This window comes from Empidonax traillii, unplaced genomic scaffold (genome assembly GCF_003031625.1).
Source record: "Empidonax traillii isolate 1590-97213 ecotype Southwest subspecies unplaced genomic scaffold, ASM303162v1 scaffold1806:size59425, whole genome shotgun sequence".
Lineage (NCBI taxonomy): Eukaryota > Metazoa > Chordata > Aves > Passeriformes > Tyrannidae > Empidonax > Empidonax traillii.
In genome coordinates, this window is record NW_020956999.1 from 5905 (window position 1) to 24348 (window position 18444).

The following is an 18444-nucleotide window of genomic DNA, read 5'->3' on the forward strand; positions in this document are numbered from 1 at the left end:
GTAATCTCTAAATAACAGTAAAATACAGACACACTGTAATTAGGATATGCTGTTAGGTAAAGTGGTGAAGTTAGAGAAGGAACAGGACTTTAAGACCAAAAAGAACATCTTTCAAGTCAGTTATTGATGTACCTAACTGACTGTTGGGACCAATATTATTACACTTGAAGACCAGAGTAAGAGAGTCATGAGTGTGCTGATGCAATCCACCAATGAAACAAATGTTATGAGGTACGGTCTGCTGAGAGAGAAGATTCAAACACTATGAAACAAAAGTGGATACCCCGAGCACCAGAACATCAGCACATGAAATTACCAGCAAAAAAAAGACTGCACGTACAAGGACCACTTAAAAAACGTATTACAAATTAGGAGCTCATCAGCTGGAAACAGCAGAAGGATCCAAGCATGTCAATTAGTACCCTGGATCCCTCATCAAGAGGAAAAAGACAAAGGGCAAATGTGGTTCTGTAATACATAAACTCCAATACAGCCAGAACAGAAGACAAGGAAGTACTAATGCCACTCTCCAAAACCAGGCAATATGTAAGCTGGAATTAATCACAGGTAACTTCTAGCTAAGACAGAATCTTAAAAAAAGCTGCTCGTATGACCAAGGGAAGAGAAAGCAGATTTGCTGAGTAGAGATTTAAAAACTTCATATTGTTTTGTCTGGCAAAATTAACACAGACAGGATATACGGGGGACATCCACAATACATCAAGAAAAGCATCAGGAGGGAAAACAATTATTTAAAATAAGGAACAATGCTGGCATAATAAAAAATGAGCATTAAATGGCCATGGATAAATGCACATTGCCAGTTACATTTCTAATGATCAAAGCAGAGAGAGATTCTTGAGAAGTTTTACTTGGGAAGGTGGCATTCAGGGAGTCTTCCTGCAGAAATAGTGGGAAAAGTAAACTGGTTTTAGGATGAGACTTGATCAGTTTATAAAAGGAACAGGACCCTTATAAAAGGGTCCTATACCAATAGGACCCTTACTACCATGTACTCCTGTGATTTTGTGACATGCTGATTCACATGGATATTCCAAACCTTTCTTAAAACTCATGTAGTTCCACTGGTAATAAGTTCTGCTGCTGATAAGAATTATATAAAAGATTATCAGCCAGTAATTTTCAAAACTCACCTTTGATATCATCAATCAGGCCAAGACTGTATGTAAGCAGATTCCAAAACGCAGACTGGATGAGTATGGACAAATGTCTAGAACTTTCTTTCAGAAGTTCCAGGCACTCAGTCCTCACCCTTAAAAACCTGATTGTATTTCACTCCTTTTTAAACCAAATTGAAATCTGCAGTGCATTTCTGAAAGGATGAGCGGGTAGCTCACACTTTCTTGAAAATCAAAAACCTCCATAAGAATTGCAGGTTTCTCATTTGGAAACTGAGGTAGTACAGCTCGGACAAACAAAGCATTTGGGCTGGACCACCAGGCCCAACAGTATCAGTGGTTCAGTGTTCGGTTGTTGGTTGGTAACCAGTGGAATGTTCCACAGGTCAATTCTGGGGCCACTCCACCCACAACATTTTTATCAACAACTTGGTTGAAAAGAGATGGAAAGCACCCTCTGCAGATCTTTAGTCAGCACTGAATTAAGGAGAGTGGATGAAACACTAAACAGCAGAATTTCAGTCTAGACAGACTTTGACAAACTTGAGGCTTGGGCTAACAGAAACGTCATGCAGTTCAACAAGGAGAAACAATATTTTGCACCTGGTTGAAAAATCCTGAGCCAAGACTGATGTAAGCCAAGACTGATCAGAACAGGCTAATAACAAACTGGTTCAGAAAACAATAGCCCCATAGGAAAAAAAAAAAAAAAAAAAGCCTTTACAGTGGATGCCAAACTCAGTATGAGCCAATGGCACATCCTCGCTGTAAATAGAGCAAACTACATACTGGACTGTGTTCATTAGGATGAATGCAGCAGCAGATCAAGCAGTGAGGCTGCACATGGAATCCTCTATCAAGCTGGGTTGCCAGGCTCAGAAGAGATTAGAACACACAGGAGAAGGCCCAGCAAACAGCAGCTCAGATAGACAGGGCCTAGAGTACCTGCCTTGTAAGAAGCTGAAGGAGCCAGGTTTGCTCTGTTTGACAAAGAGGAGGCCCAGGGTAGATCTAACAAAAAACTACAACCACTTGAAGGAATTAAAGACTAGAGAGCTAATCTTCTTGCAGTAGTTGCAGACAGTACAGAAAGGACACAAATCATAGCTTGGAAGTTTCAAATTGGGCAAGGGGAACAAAGCATTTGAACATATTACTCAGAGAGGTTGTGAAATGACCATCCTTAGCTGTTTTAACTCATCCAAAGACACCGCTGACCTGTATTGCCAGGAGTCACACTTTGAATGAGAATCAAGAAAACAGAATAAAGAGACCCCTCTACAGTCTGCATGGTTCCACATAGCTACTTCCCACTCTGGCACCATGATTTTAACCTTGTCTTCTTAACAGATCAGTGTTTTCCTTTTCTTCCTGTATTTCCTGGCCATCACTACCTACTGCAATTACAGCTGACAGTAGTTCCTGCTTTGAACAACAAAATCCTTGAGATTTAACAGGTTTTTAGGAAGTTAGTAAATTAGTCTTCAATTCAGCATAAAGTATTTTTTTCCACAATGTACACTGGTATTTCAAATACTAGCTTGATGTGAAATAATAATAACCACTTAAAATGTTGTTTCATTCAGAAAGAAATATATATTTATGAAAGTTCTTGATTAGCAGTCCCTCTGGAGGATAACCAGAGAATCGTCACTATTTTTTTCACTAAGAGACTGAGACAATAGCAATAGGCAAGTTCCTTCAGAAATAGAGATTATATAGAAATATTAATTTGCTTCAGATAATTTCTTTTAAAGAACATAGGTATGAGTTAAATTCCTGAAATCACATACTCTCTCACGACTCCTGACAAACTGCTTTCAAGAAAACATTTCACATGCATAAGAGATTTTTAGCACTGCCATAGATGACAAAATGGCCATGTAATTTTATGGGAGGCTTGAAAAGCCACAGTGTTTGAAAAAGAGAACTGTAAAAGAAGCTGGTGTAATACATCAGCTAGTAAGACCTAGAGGAAGGATATAGAAGATTACTGCATACTCGTTTTTCTAGACCTAACATGATACAGGACACCTTTTCAGTGACATAAAGGCACAACTCTTCTGTAACCTCATCAAATTAGTTAAAAAACACAATTCAAATTTCCTTTTTCCCCCACATGAAATGAAAAACACTGTGAAGGGGAAAGAAGAATCATAAAGATTGGGGTTTGCACCTTTAATAAAGATGTGGTGACGCTGTACCTTCAATAAACCTAACATTTGCTTTGTTAAGAATTAGGAAATACTTAAATCCCAGAACAGTAAGCAACATAGTTTAAGTTCACTGACTTGAAAAAACATTCTTTTATGCTACACAGACCTAAAATAAATACTTAAAAGGAACTAAGAATATGCCACTATATCTTGGTTTTCATTTTCCTTCAGATAGAAGTGCTAGAATAAACATTCTTACTAGTTTACGCTGCTGTGTTTTTATGAGGTTAATAACTGAACTGCCAATCAAGACCTTTATAAATACAGTAGTTAAATACCTTCTGCTTTAGAAGCACTTCTATTTACAAGAGAGCCAGCCAAGATTTCCAAAGGACTGCATGGTCTGGTTTGCTTTGATCTCTTAACTAAGTTTTTTTATACCTCTTGTTTTGCTATTTATTACACTCTTTGTGTAATCAGGTATAGAAAGAGCACCTGCATAGAACAAATACATCAGGAAAAGTGTGACTTAGAGGAATAATTATGCAACACACTAAAATAACTTGCGGAGAGCACTTTTCCAAGAGCATTTTTGCTGCTATGCTAGCAAGACAAGCAAGCACACAATGGGCTCAGAATAAAAACAAGGGAACAACCACCCAAAATCAGATACAACCTGGCACCAATATTAATCATCACTCAGTTTCAGATACACAAATGTACCTCTATATATGCATGTACATAAAACTATATATAAAACATAGCTTAAAATAAATATTTTACATATAATTACTTTTAACAAACATTTTTTAGAAAGTTGAACTGTGCATACGCAAGAGTGTGCATACACAAATGCACATATACACACAAATATAACTAAAATTAAGAGATACATATAGATGTCTAAAAAGTTTGCAAAAACTCTGTTCAACCACTGCCTATAACACTATTTTCTTTCATCTCTTACCACAGAATTAGCATTGTAAATTTTACCTCCGAATAACCCACACTTACTCTCTGTCTGGGAGTATTCTGTGAGGAGTACCTGCTTTTCAATTAGTATAGTGAGGTTAATGAAGAAGGGATATGTACATTACGCATGGATCAAAACAAAATAATTACATCTATTCATATTAATGAAAACTTTTATCGCTACAGCAGAAACTAAATTACCAACCTGTGTGTTCAGTTTACAGTAATTTTTGCTTCATGGAATGCACTTTACTCACTTGGTGGAAATAAACATTAGCATCATGCCCCTAATTTATTTAAAACAAATGAATGGACTGAAGTTAGCCCAGGCCAGCACATATATTTTTAGGATGTTTCACTTTGGGTAAACTTTCATTCATGTCACTTCACCACGATCATTGTTCAATTTTCTGGTTCTTACTTAAGACAGGATGTTATGAAGAAACTCCCTGTTCAGGAGAGGACAGATACACATTTGCACACCAGTGAGTTGTCGTTTTAGGCCTGAAAAACATGACTGGGGTTTATGTGGGATTGAAGCTTACTGATCTCTTGACTCTGTATATACAAGATAAAATCTTGAAGTAAAAATGGTTCTGTAGATTTTTGGCATTTTATCTAAAAGACAGAGAAACACACTGTATTCCTAAAATCTGCAGGAATTATTTAGACAGAGAGGACCCTCAGTTTCAAGGAGGGCAGTCCATATTTTCTGCTACTGGGAATTTTAGGTAGATTTAGATTAGACTTACAAAACAAACAGAGTAATTGAAGTAGTAACATAAAGGGAAATAGATTTTTTTAGGAGCTTGTTTTCAATTTGTTTCTGCACAAATCTTTCATAAATTTTACCTTCCATTTACAAGTTAATAGCACCTTATCATCATTATCCTTATTATAAGACACTTAGAAAGCTTGCTCAAAATTATGTTTGAACAAGTATATTACTGTTGAACTGTTAATCAGTAAAAGCCATAACAGTTATCTGAGTCAGCCTGAACTTTTGCATGTTTTCTTGAGACAGTTCTGAGATTAAGTCTTCTATATCTGTCAAAGTCAATAAAAAAAAAAAAAAAAAAGAGTCAGAGCAATAAAAACAAAAAAGTTGAACAAAATAAATGTGGCCTATTTTTGGCAGATAGAAGGGCAAGGGATTTTTTCTCTTAACAAAAACAACCCCCTCACAAGGCAATGTACTGCACCAAATCCTTTATAAGTACTTCACAAGCATTCACTGGAACAACTGTAGTGGCATGGAAGGAACAGGTTGCAGAAGGTGACACAGAAGGAGACAGAGCAGAAGGACCCCAGGCATTTAAATAGCTCAGTCATCTCATGAAACTGTGCCACTGGCATAGCATTTCAACTGAAAAGCTGCAACAGGCCCAGGCTGCCAGAGAAAATCCACTAGGGAATCACTAAGAAGATCCAAATAAAGCAATCCCAACCCTTCCCTCTGCAGCACGCAGTCCAAGAGGTACAGAGCTCGGGGGCCAGTTTTGTGAATCGAGCTGTGCTTGTGTATCCCTGCCGGAGCAGGCACAGGAGGCTCAGCACTCTGCTGCCTCGGCGCTGCTCTTCCCGGGCCCATCGCTGCAGTCACGTCCCCTCACACGGAGTTGGACCTCAGCTGGCACCAGGACCTCTGCCATTGGTGTGTCTCCCAGTCAGCAGTGAGCATTAACAGTGCAGAGTCAGAGTACTGTCCCCAGGGAAACTCACCTAAGGGTCATCCCATTGTACGACACCGATGTGCCATTACAGCTTGGCCACATTAGTGCCACCAAAGTTTATTCTGGCTTATCCCAAAATAGTACTGGCCACTCCTCTGTGGGCAACACAGACCCATCTCACAAGTCCTATCAGAGCCCAGTATGATGCACTGCCAATAAACCTGCTGCTAAGAATGACAGAATATCATTGATGTAAGACGGATTTTTCATCTGTCAAGTTAGAAATACCGAACGTGTCAGCCTGCCAGGAGGGGAACATTCAAAAGGAATCAGGTGTACTTATGATGTATTCTATGCACCCTAAAGATACAACCCTAGAGTCTAGAGCAGCTTAGAGAAAAGGAAGATAACATCAGATTCATTTAATTTAGGGAAAGCATTCTGAACAGAGAGGTTTGCATTAGAACATTCAATTTGCAATGTTTTCCTTTAATTCTTTACAGTGTAAAATGCAATTCTTTACAGTTTTAAAGACCTTAGTATTCATACAAAACCTTAATATTGAAGAAAAGCAGACAATTTAGGAGGAAAAAAACGACCTGCTGTTTTTAAAAGTTAACTTTACTCAGCGACCTTCAAGTGTGCAAGCAACCACTTACTGTGAAGTGCTGAACATTCAACTTGCAACAAAAACAAGGAAAGTAGAGAGCAGTTGTGCATGTTGGCTGCCTCACAGCCAACAGAGCATCTTCACAACCTGTATTTACATTGTTTTCATCCTATTGTAATTTAAAAGATGCTTCTTCCCCTTTCCAAGAGCCTGAAGTTATAGCCATCAACATTTACTGATGGCTGTAGATGAAAATTAGTATCTAAAGTACTATGTAGATGGCAATAAAAGTTGTTTCTTTCTTTTCAAATAAGACACTGAGAAGATGGCAGCATTCACACTCCAATTCCTAACAGCATGAATATTTACGCCACAGAAAATCTGTGTTAAGTTGACAGATGAGTATTTTTCTGTATATCCATTTTTCCTTCACTCAAGTATAAACACACAGGAGCTTCCCCCTTCCCACAATACAACTATATACATATATATACACCAGTTACAAAAGGTAAAAATCACCGGGTTGCACTGTGCCATTTCACTCTTACTTAAAAACTTATTTTTTAATCAAAGAGTTGAAGCTTTTCCATCCTGGAACCTCCTCCACCAAGGTGAGAATCAAAGGGAATTCTCCCCAGCCCACATTCTTTCTTTTAACCCCAGTCTCTACCTGAGTCTATTGGTTATTCTTTCTGAGGATTTTGCAACATTTATATTCCAATTTTCAGATAAACCACAATGATTCTTTTTTATTACCCTAAAGACTGAAGTTTGTTCTAGGTCAAATGACAAATTGTCTCAAAGGCAATTACTGATCATGAACATCCTTAAAAAATAAAAAAAATGGCCAGAAATACCTGGAATTTGACAAGTCTCATCAAATGTCTTATGACAAGTGTCTTGTCCACTAACAAGCAGTAACAGCTTTAATTAGCACTGTACTAGAGACCAAAAGGGTCTCTGAGATAGATAGATGGATAGATGGATAGATAGATAGATAGATAGATAGATAGATAGATAGATAGATAGATAGATAGATAGATAGATAGATGGATGTGTGGGGGTGTGTTTAGCACTGGACTGTGGACCACTGGTCTGTACTCCACTATTATAAACATGCATATATTTAGTATATATAGATGTGTCTGTGTAAGAATTCAGATGAGAGATCACTATTACTACTGTAACTCATTTGGACAGAAGAGAACTTCTCTACAATGAGAAAATCAAGTCCATTTCAAAATTAATTTCAGTTAACTTATATATAAAGTTATTTTGATTCTCATGTAGAGGTCTGCATTAACTATGACAATATATATCTCTTAATTTCAAGACATCCTGATTTTTTACATGATGAACACTGTAGCTTACAATCAGCTACAGCAAACATTTACTCTAGTGTTGCTACAGATTGCCAACCATCTAACAGAAAAAAAATGCCTGTGAAAGGAGTAGAACTATTAAGCATACACTACACCCCAGCTTCTTGGAAAGTGCATGAATGAACAAATCTACATTGCATACTGACTGCAAAGGAAAACCAGAGGTGGCTAGCTAATAAAAAAAATGAGAGAAAAAACTCATTGATGTACAGAACTCACTGCTGTCTAAAGTCCTATTCGATCAATTTGCATTAAACCAAGTGTAGTACTTGGGTCTTCAACAAGTTGCTCAGGGTGGTGCCTACAAGAGGACTGGAGAGGGACTCCTGATGAGACCATGTAGTGGTAGGAAATGGGGAATAGCTTTAAACTGACAGAGGGCAGGATTAGATTAGATATTAGGAAAAAAATCTTCGATGTGAGGGCAGTGATGCACTGGAACAGGTTGCCAAGAGAATTTGTGGATGTCCTGTCCCTGAAATTATTCTAGGCCAGGTTGGATGAGGCTTTGAGCAACTGCTGTAATGGAAGGTGTCCCTGCCTGTGGCAGGAGGTTGGAACTAGATGGTTTTTAAGTCTCTTCCAACCCAAGCCATTCTGTGATTCTGTGACTCCAGAGCAGCCTGTGGGAAGATGTGCCTGGGGGCCAAGGGCCATGGCAGCCTGCTCTCCAGAGCCACTGCCAGGGCAGACGGAAGCTCCCAGTGCACAGCACAAGTGCTGAGCAGCAGTGAGGCTGGGGAACAGCTCACAGCGGGTATCATGGTAGCCAGGCAAAAATAGGGTGCAGACCTAGCATCTTGCAAGTATGAAGTGACTGACTACACTAACATAAATACCTGCGCTGTGAAGAGCTCAGAAAAGGGTGGTTATTTTCTCTAAAGTACACATGGATATGCAGAGCACACATTCTGCAAACAGGTACCGATGGGCACACTGCAGAGACTTCTTTCCAACCCCTCCTCACTACTTTGTACTATGTGGCTATAAATCTCACTCCAAGAAGACCTGATTCCAAGAAGACTAGAATTGAAATTATCATACCATTTAAGAAAATTATATTCCCAAATCAAGTATACAAAACCTAAACTAAACCCTCTACTGGTGTTAGCTGGTTCGTTTTTCAAATGTACATTCTCAGAAATTCAGCGTATCATTTAGCCAAATGCATACACACGCACACATATACACAACACACACACTTGCAGCAGCATTAGAGGGTTTGGTACAGTCGTTCTCAGAAAGAGAAAACCCAGAGAAGATTTCTGTTTCTAACTTTCTTTTCACTAGAGAGATAAAACTCAATCTCGATAGTTGCATGGACCACTGTAAACAGTCTTTACACAACTTCTCTTTTACTGGCAAAAGCTGCACAAAGTTGCCATGTTTCACTTATTAATTTTCCAATTTATCATTTTTTGTCCATGCTGAAGTTAAAAAGATGCACTGATACTTTATGCTCCAGCAAACCTTTCTTCCTAAAGTCTACACAAACTCTCCATCATCCAAATTTTATCACTTTCATAGGAACTCTTCTTGAGAAAACATTTAGAAAGCCTATCCTTTTTTAGAAAGATGCTTAGAATAGCCCAGCAATAAGCCCTGCTGACACAAAAGAGACAGATTTAAACCCCTAATCTAAAATCAGAAAAACGAGAAACCTATACAGTGTCCTAATGGCAACAATAGAGAGTTGGTCTCTGTACAGACTGCCCCTTAATGCCAACAGAACACTCTGACGGCAACAGAACAAACAGCTCAAACCCAGATGACTTTCACACAAGCTCCTATAGATTCTAGTTTAAAAAATGCCAGTGCTTTTGAAGTAAATTGCCATATTTAGAAGTGGGGGGAAAAATTACTCTGTCTTAATATATGAATTCTGTTTGGGCAAAACACTCAACAATACAAATTTAGAGCTCCCGAAGTGTCCAAGTCCCGTTGCACTCCAGGGATGAGACTGCAGGGAGCTGTGCAGCAACGGTGACACCTCGTGGTGCCAAACTACAGAAACACAGACCTACCTCCTCCCAAACACAACCCACCTTGTACCCACCGGCAGGGTTCTCCTGGAGAGACAAGAGTCAGAAACCAAATCTCTGTCTCCGTTTTCATACCTCCTGTATCTCAGTGACCTGTCTCCCCATTCCCTGTTTCATTGTGTTGACCACAACATGTAGGAAACAGCAGAACTGACTACATGCAAAGTTTTTTCAATACATTTAATTCAGCTATGTAGAAGATTCCTTTCCTTCATTTTGGTATCCCCAACAGACGCTCAAATGCACTACTTTCTGCAACTTCCCAAACAGAAATCTCAGATTCCATATGTCAATCACACTGCACGCATTTGAGAAGTCAGTTTGCCTGCCCACTGTAGAACTTAGCGCGAAGTTTTTCCCTGGGATACAAGTTTAAAAAAGCTGAGGTGTGTTGTACCTCCTTCAGTAAAGGCTCAATATAAAAAATAAAGAAAAAAAAACCAACCAGCTTTAACTGCTGTTACAAAACCAATGTGAGAAAGCAAGAAATAAAAAACACTTTTTATTGCTCTGCTTGGGTTTCAGGGGTTATAGGAGTAAGTCCCAGGTTTGGCCAAGAAGTGATTTGTGTTTATGACTAAGCAGGAATAATTTCATGCAGTAGGGGAGCTAACATTTCAAATCATTTTGGGGAAAGTTATTTTCTAAGTGAATTCTCCCTCCAGGCTCCCACCTCTGTTTCTTCCTCATGTTCATACACGTATATTAACTAATTTTTTCAAGTGATACCTGAAATCAATTGTTTCAAACAGCAAAAATGGAACCTACCTAAAAAATGAAAGACTGGTATCATCCCAGGACATTTAGTTTTTCATAATATGCATGAAAATTACATTAGCTACATAGATCAACCATAAGGAACTACTATATAATGAGTAAAAAAGAGTGGAATTTTTCAAGGTAAATCATAACAATTGCCTTCTTTCAGAAATTGCATACCTTGCCTGTAATGTGAAAATCCATTAGGAATTTCTGAAATGGTTACCATAATATCCATACCGTGACCACTCCACGGCCCCACAGGCTTACCCAGGAGTATTTTTTAATGAGTTTATTCTGCATCCAGGGTTATTTTCACATCCCCACTAGAGCAGAAACCTCAGTTATAGAGCACAGGGCATGGACATGCTTCGCTTGCTGCAAAAGCTAAAGGAAGCGGCCGAAGGCCAAAGAAAACACGGGGGTACTTGTGCACTAACTGGAGGGCGTGAAGAAACAGGAATGCTCAGGACTAGGGAGTTTTAGGAGTCAGAGGAGAATTGGGTTTACATAAGAAAGGGAAATACTAGGGGATTTGAAGCCGGACTACAGAATCCCTTGGAAAAGAAATGGCTTTGCAAGCTGCCATTTTTGGAGCTTGGAGGAGGAAAGAGACAGGAAAATGTTCTAGAGAAAGAAGACTACAGAGAAAAATATCAAATTAGTAGGGGTGAAACTGCCTCCAGGCCTACTCTAGAGGGAAGTGAACACACATGTAATCACTGTTCCTCTTCCCTTTCTCACCCTCTCCTTGCTGTCAAGAGCTATGCGTTAGTTTGTGGCCAAAAGAGCCACTAGGCATTTGGAAGAGCCACTGGTAGCAAAATCTCTCAGCAACATTCCCCTTCTGTGAAACTGCACACAAGTACAAATTAACTTTGGGCTTAACAGGAGATATTTTTGGCCCTACCACTTATTTCTTGGCAGCACAGTTTAAGCAGAGCTAGATGTTTTTGTAACATCGTGATTCCAGTATATCCGTAACGCAAGCAACATTTTCAAATTGTTGTTGGCTAAGGTCATGTTTTGCAAACCTACAATTCATACAAAGTGAAGCTTACCTGTTTTTTTTGGAATTTTCATCTTTCTCTCTTTTAACCCCAAAAATTCTTGTAATCAGAGCACTAAAAAGAAGTGTAGATGAATTTCTTACCTAAAGGAAAAAGGAAATAATATGAGCTCTTCTTTAAAAATCCCTTTAAAATGTACTAATTTTTTAAAATACGGTCACTAATGTACAGTCAAAACCAACAGCTAAGTGAAAATGTGCCTACTCCTCAGAGGTCAGCACATGGAAACAATTAATTCAGAACACCTTTCCAGTCAAGATGATACTAATAGAAAGTTCAGGTTCTTTTGAGATGTCCATCTTTAATATAAAGGATACATCCGAATTTCTAGTGGTTCAAAGCACTCACTCTTGTGCATAGCAGATCATGAAACGTTCTACCTGAATATGCCATATGGAATCTTTTACTGAAGAGCAAAGTAACAGTGAGAATGAATGTAAATGCACTCCTTCCTGGCTAGGTGTACTGACTCCAAATTTAAAAGCTAGATATATTTTTACCTGTAAGGTAATCTTTGCCTCTACTTTGTTATGAATATCAGCACTTCACATTAAGAAAAATTAAACAAAACCAAAAAAGCATGACCAAAATTATGACTTTTCTGCAGGTTCACATGATTTTTTACTATACCTTAAAATATTACACCATGCAACATTCCAGAAACTGTGGTACTGACATTTATAAACATGATGAAAGCTTCACTAAACAGTACCACTTTATATCCTGTTAAAGTAGAGAAGCAAAATTAAGAATTAACTTACTGCCCAGACAGGTGACATAAACCCTAGAATTGATGCTTTTATTCCATCTGCAACATAAGGCATGATGTTTTCACCTAAACGTGTATCCCTATACAGTGCCCGGAGGATATTTAAAGCATGAACCTGTGGTGGGAGTAGAAATATAAGAAAGATACAGATTCATTGGAAAATATCTTAAATTTAATATATATATCTACAGTATTGAACATGCACAGCAAAAATAATCTATATACACACTTACAGCACTTTATTTCCATATTAAATAGCAGAAATACTGCTACTAAAAAATACATTAAAGTTGTGCAACATTTACAGCTTAAAAGAAATTCCTCATACAACTATAGACCAAGGCATTGCAAGCGAAGGCCAACATTCCTCTTTCCTTAGCTTATCATGGCTGTAAAAATAACTTTCAAAGTTCAGAATCATCTTTTCCAACATTCTTGACACGCTGTAGATACTGTGAGAAAAAATAAACTACAACTCACAGGAGGACAATATTAAGCTAGAACTGACAGCCAGGCTCGCTACACCATCTGGAGCATTTTCTGATATTTCTCTTCTCTCAGTAAGGGAAGGTGGCAATCCGTGCAGCTTCACAGGCTTTGACAAGGCTACATAAATTTATACCAGCAGATCTGGCAGAGCCATTAGGACATAATTCTATGTATTGTCAACAAATTATGACTTGTACTTACAAACAGAAAGATTCAGTATTTCATAGCAACATTTTGAAGATAAACGTCTTGCCTTTAAAATATATTTTAGTATTCCAAATGCATGTATTAAAGTTTTTGAAGTTACTGAGCAGGCATAAAATCACTCTTCATGTTGAGTTTTACTGCATACAATATGATTTATGCATAAATAACTCACTCATTTACTCTAAATGTAAACAAAAGCTTGCTTGTTAATTCTCTTAAAAGGAAGTTACTTATCTATTTGTTTAGAAATACTACAGGCAGTAAACTGATCACATATGACTGCATTTGCATAGAAAAAAAAGCAATCAATTTTTTAGCATTTTATACAGATTGCAAATGTCAGCAACTTTCTGACCTCTACACATGCAAATACATTCTAAAATCCAGCTATAGATATTAAAATCAGAATGTTCTTATTAGAAACACAGGTTTTCCTTAACTGAAATAGCACAAAGACGTTTTTGACATCTCCCTTTTGATGAGAGCCTGAATCTTACCTGTGGAATTACACTTAATGATTCATTCAAAGGTGTAGCCAAAGATATCAATTCTTTCATTGTCATTTTCAGCAAATCTGTTTTGCCCTTCTTGGGTTCTGATGCTAACAAAGCCTACATAAAGTAAAAAAGATAAAAAAAGAAAAATAAAAATCAGATGTGTCTAGTAATTTTTCTTTACTACCAGCTCCGCTCCACATTCCTACATTTACCATATTACAGCCTAGATTCTGACCATACACAAGGACTAAACAACAATTTGCAAAAAGTAAGTTTCAGTTTCAACTCTTAGTTTTGTTCAAAGCCTTCCAGCATTCAACTTTACAGTAGGAAAACACTGCTCATGCACTATTCATTTGCTTAAGAAACTTGCCTGCATACAAGAAAAAAAATTATCACAGACCAAAAACATTATTGTACTTATGACAACAAGAGTATCTGTCATTATTATACATACTTATATTTCCTAGTATGGACCTTTTTTTTAGTTTAATAACATAAATCTGATAAAGGTTGGCCAAAGAATAAATTCTGTTTGCAAAACAGGATAAAAAAAGCAGCACATTTTTAAAAAAAGAGATAAGAGGTGCATCCATCTCCAAAGCGCAGTTCAGTGCATAAGACATCCAGCTGAGATGAAAATACTCTAATTTAGTAATCTGAAGTTCAGTACTGGAGTAAAAACAGTCTTTCTTTCCCTGTCTAGTAGCGCTTGTTGAATTTGTCCAACTCAGTACAAAGGGATAATCATAAATCACTTATTTTTAATAAAAAATTATTATCCATTTGTGCTTTGGGGCCCAGAGTCTGCTGAGCATCAGTAAGAACCAAACAGATCAGCTGCAAGCCAAATGAAGCACAGAGGTGAGGCAGAAACTCAGGAGCAGTCACTGTCAGTTTATCAGTACCTTTACTGATAGAAGAAAAAGAGAGGGGAGGGGGGGAAAAAAGGTGTACACGAAATATAAAAGAGAGGAGAGTGAACTGAAGACTAAAATTTCATACCCTAAAACTGTTAAAGCTATAATTCTTATTTTTTCACCATTTCCTCATCCACTAATTGGAGTTGCACCTTTGTACTATTAAGTAATAACATTTTTAAGATGCTATGAAATGCTTATAACCTTAAAAAATGCTATTATCACTAAAATAGATGTGTTTCAGTAAAAGAACACATCACAGGAAGTAGACAGCAAAGAGACCATGCTGTGCCTCAATTTAATCCATTAATAAAATAAACTTTTTTTACTACTGTTAGGATACACATTACAACTTGTATTTTTATTATCTCAAGGTTTAATTCGTTTTACTGAGTGTTATGGGCTCAAAACTACTACCAAAGAACATTATAGCCTCTCTTTACTATAAAATTACAGTTTGAAAATATTCAGAATAATAAATAGTCAGAATAACCCAAACGATAATTTCAGACCTTCTCAATAATTGACTAATTTTGTATGCTTCCAAAGCTGTCAAAAACGAAGCATCTGACTTGTTTATCCAAAATATGGTCTAGTAATGTAGGTCAATTGCAGACTACACACTTTTTCTGCAATGGGATACCACTGGGCCCACCTAGTCCTTACATTAGTGCAATTTTTTTTACATGAAAAACTGATTGAAACGTTTGTTTCTTCACATCCTCAAGATTAAGACTAGGTAATGCCCACTGGATTCAAACTGTGCGATGTGAATGGGGAAACCAGAAAACTTGAAATCACCAGTTTCATTCTGCAGACAACTTACGGGTATAAATGAGAAGGATATTTAACTGATGAAACTGAGAAGGAAAAGTGTCTCCAAAACCAATGCCCTATTTCTGATCCCTGCTGTCTAGCACACACACATCTAGCAAAGCCAAGAGCAGGCTGTGACTGACATAAGCAAGGTCAGACAGAAGCCTGCTGCCTCAATTTTCTCAGAGCAAACTCAGAGTGGAAAACAAGCAAGATGAATTATTCTGGCAGGGATGGCTTGCTCCCAGCAGTCCTTGAGATTCTTGGAACATGCTTGAGACTATACTTCAGAGAGTGGAGAAAGTTACAAATTGTGCAGTTAATCTTGGACTCCTGTCTCAGAAAACTGGTTGAAGATCAAAATCATGGAGGTTAATTTAGGGGAAAGCAAACATGGCTGCTTTAAGGAATGAAAACAGTGAAGTGTAATCTGCAAGACCAACTCTGAAGTAAATGACCCCAAGAGGATGAAGATGAGCTGCTGCATACTAATTCTGCGTGCTCAGTAAGAGGTGACACTTCAAGCAGAGACAAAACACTGCCAGCCAGCTGATCAGCCATCAGTTCTGAACTTGGCAGAAGCCAAAGAAGCCAGGATTTATGGAGCTGATAGTTAACACAGGGAGTGGGAAGAACGTGGGAGTGTGGACCCACATTCACGGACAAAAGCCTTCAGTAACCTATTCACTCACTGCACTCCAGATTGTCAGTCAACACCAGTTATTGTGACACTATTACTTGTGTTTTATTACTACTGAGTGGACTTCCTGAGTTCTTTGCAAGCAAGCATTTTACAGTTCTGTGAAGGTCTGTTCGTATTTTACCACCCTCCCACTTTGTACTGAAGAAGCTCAAAGTTACATGGTTAACAAAAGCCTTACTTAACCTGTGAATTAATTTAAGAATTTGCCAGGATTATTACAGTGGTAACACAGAGTATAATCTCAGTCTTTAGAAATGCCATTCAAACCTACCTACCTCAAGCCAAAAATTTCAAGAGTCAAGAGAACGGAGGTGCCAAACATGCTTTAATTACAAGCCGTTTCTTAACTGCACAAAAGCAATCTGTATAAAAGATTGCATAGAAGTCTGTATAAAAAATCCCAACTGTTTGATCAAGAGGAAATGAAGTAAGAAAAATAAATAATTTTTTTTAAATGTCCTTTCTTGTGAGTACATTTAAGTCAGAGGTAATGACATTATTTGGTACCTGTATGTAGAATGGAATTCCTGCACTCCGTCTGGTTGCACACAGTGTAGATGAAGGATCACAAGATTTGATTTCTTCCAACACACAGCTTAGCCACTGCTCTGGCATCTTGCGCAGATTCTCACTGTTACACCTATATCAAACAAATAAGAAACATGAAACAAACAAAGAAAACCAGGACAGAATCAAAGAAAGCAATTAGTGACCTAAAAAAAATATTTCTTACTGGATGTTAACATCTCCAAGCATACATGCAGATTTTTATTATGAAATGAAATCAATTAAAAAAGGAATTGTACATTTTTCCAATGTTGGTACAAACTATATTAACTCCCCTTATTAAGTGCCACAAGGAAAGTATATTTCACTGAACACAAAACAAGATTCTGTGCTTCCACACTGCAACAGTACTCTGCCAAGAACTATTACCCTGTTCTGGAGAAAAAAAACAAAGGCATATGCACATCAGTCACTGTGTAGTAAGTGGCACTTCACAGATTCGTATCTTTGTTGTCACACAGTAGGTGATGCGTGACCCTTAGATTAACTAACAATTATGTTTATAACCATACAAACCAAAGCTGAAGCCTCTCAAAGTAAGTATGCATTATGTAAATAACCCTGCAAACCTCAGAGCAAGAGAACGAATGAAAACCAAGACATACTGCTCTTTTTAACATACTAAGTCAGCCAAACTTTTGATGAAACACCTAAATTGCTCTCCTATCGTCAAATACTCCTCCTCTGCAGTTATAAAACTCAGCATTGCCTGCAAGCAAAGGACTTCCAAGGACAAGGAAAACTCAAGTCTACTTCAAATTCTGGTGCTGTTCAGTTCAATAAAACATACCATATTCAGCGTGCAAGACCAGCTCGTTAATCTTATGCCAATGTTCCAGAAGGATCATTCATTGTTACGAAAATTTCTATTAACGGGAAGTTGTTATTAAAACCTGTCACACTGGTTTGACACTGACTCAGAGTAGAAGAAAGAATTAATCACTATGGGCAATACAACTCCAATTATCTCAACCATGCAGGACTTCCCTAAAAATATAAACTATAATTAAATTCATGATTAAGAAGTGAGACCTTACAGTAAGACTACAATCAAATTTTCTACCTCGGTGACTGAAATGCAGAATTTAAAAGAAAAGGTAAAAGGTAGCAGGTGAAACCCAAAATCTAATGGAAGGTCGCATCTATTCTCTCCTTCTTCGTTGTCCTCTTATTAAAGCAAGAATTCATGTAGGCTAAAAACCTGATAGCGAACAATAAACGCGACTTTAATCTGCAGTGAAACCCTCCTTTTCTTCTTTTACAAAATAAACAGAAAATCAGTAATGCAGAAAACTGAGGTCACAGAAATGCCACAGAGGTCAGCAGGAGACTTCTTACTCTTCAGTAGTTCCTGTAGGATTTCCACCACAGGTTTCCTGCACTGCTGCCAGGCCCCTTCCCTATTTTTTAAGGGCAGCATCTCTTCAAAAACACAGCCAGAATGCAAACCAACAGCCCAGAACTCCAGAGGAACACGGGTTCACAGGAGGTATGTCACCTCATGCCACAGCATAAAACAAAGGCACTTCTTGCCCCAAGTGTTCGACAGAAGCAATCAAATTAACCTGGAGACTCACAGTGACTTCTTTTTTTCTTTGACTTTTCTCTTTCTATTGCTGTTAATTGGCTTCCTCTCCCTTACTTTCAGGATGTGTCCCTCTGCTCATTTTTGG

The 18444-nt window shown here is 37.9% G+C and overlaps 1 protein-coding gene across 1 annotated transcript in view; it reads right to left on the reverse strand.

Annotated features, from left to right (window-relative positions):
- Nucleotides 1-11790: 11790 nt before the first annotated feature.
- Nucleotides 11791-18444, reverse strand: part of THADA (THADA, armadillo repeat containing) — a 35052-nt gene continuing 28398 nt past the window's right edge. Inside the window, exons 22-25 of the mRNA XM_027908707.1 lie at nt 16712-16844; nt 13766-13879; nt 12565-12687; nt 11791-11886 (exon numbers count right to left, since the gene is read on the reverse strand). Coding sequence (XP_027764508.1) covers nt 11791-11886; nt 12565-12687; nt 13766-13879; nt 16712-16844 — 466 coding nt within the window. The remainder of the gene's footprint in view (nt 11887-12564; nt 12688-13765; nt 13880-16711; nt 16845-18444) is intronic.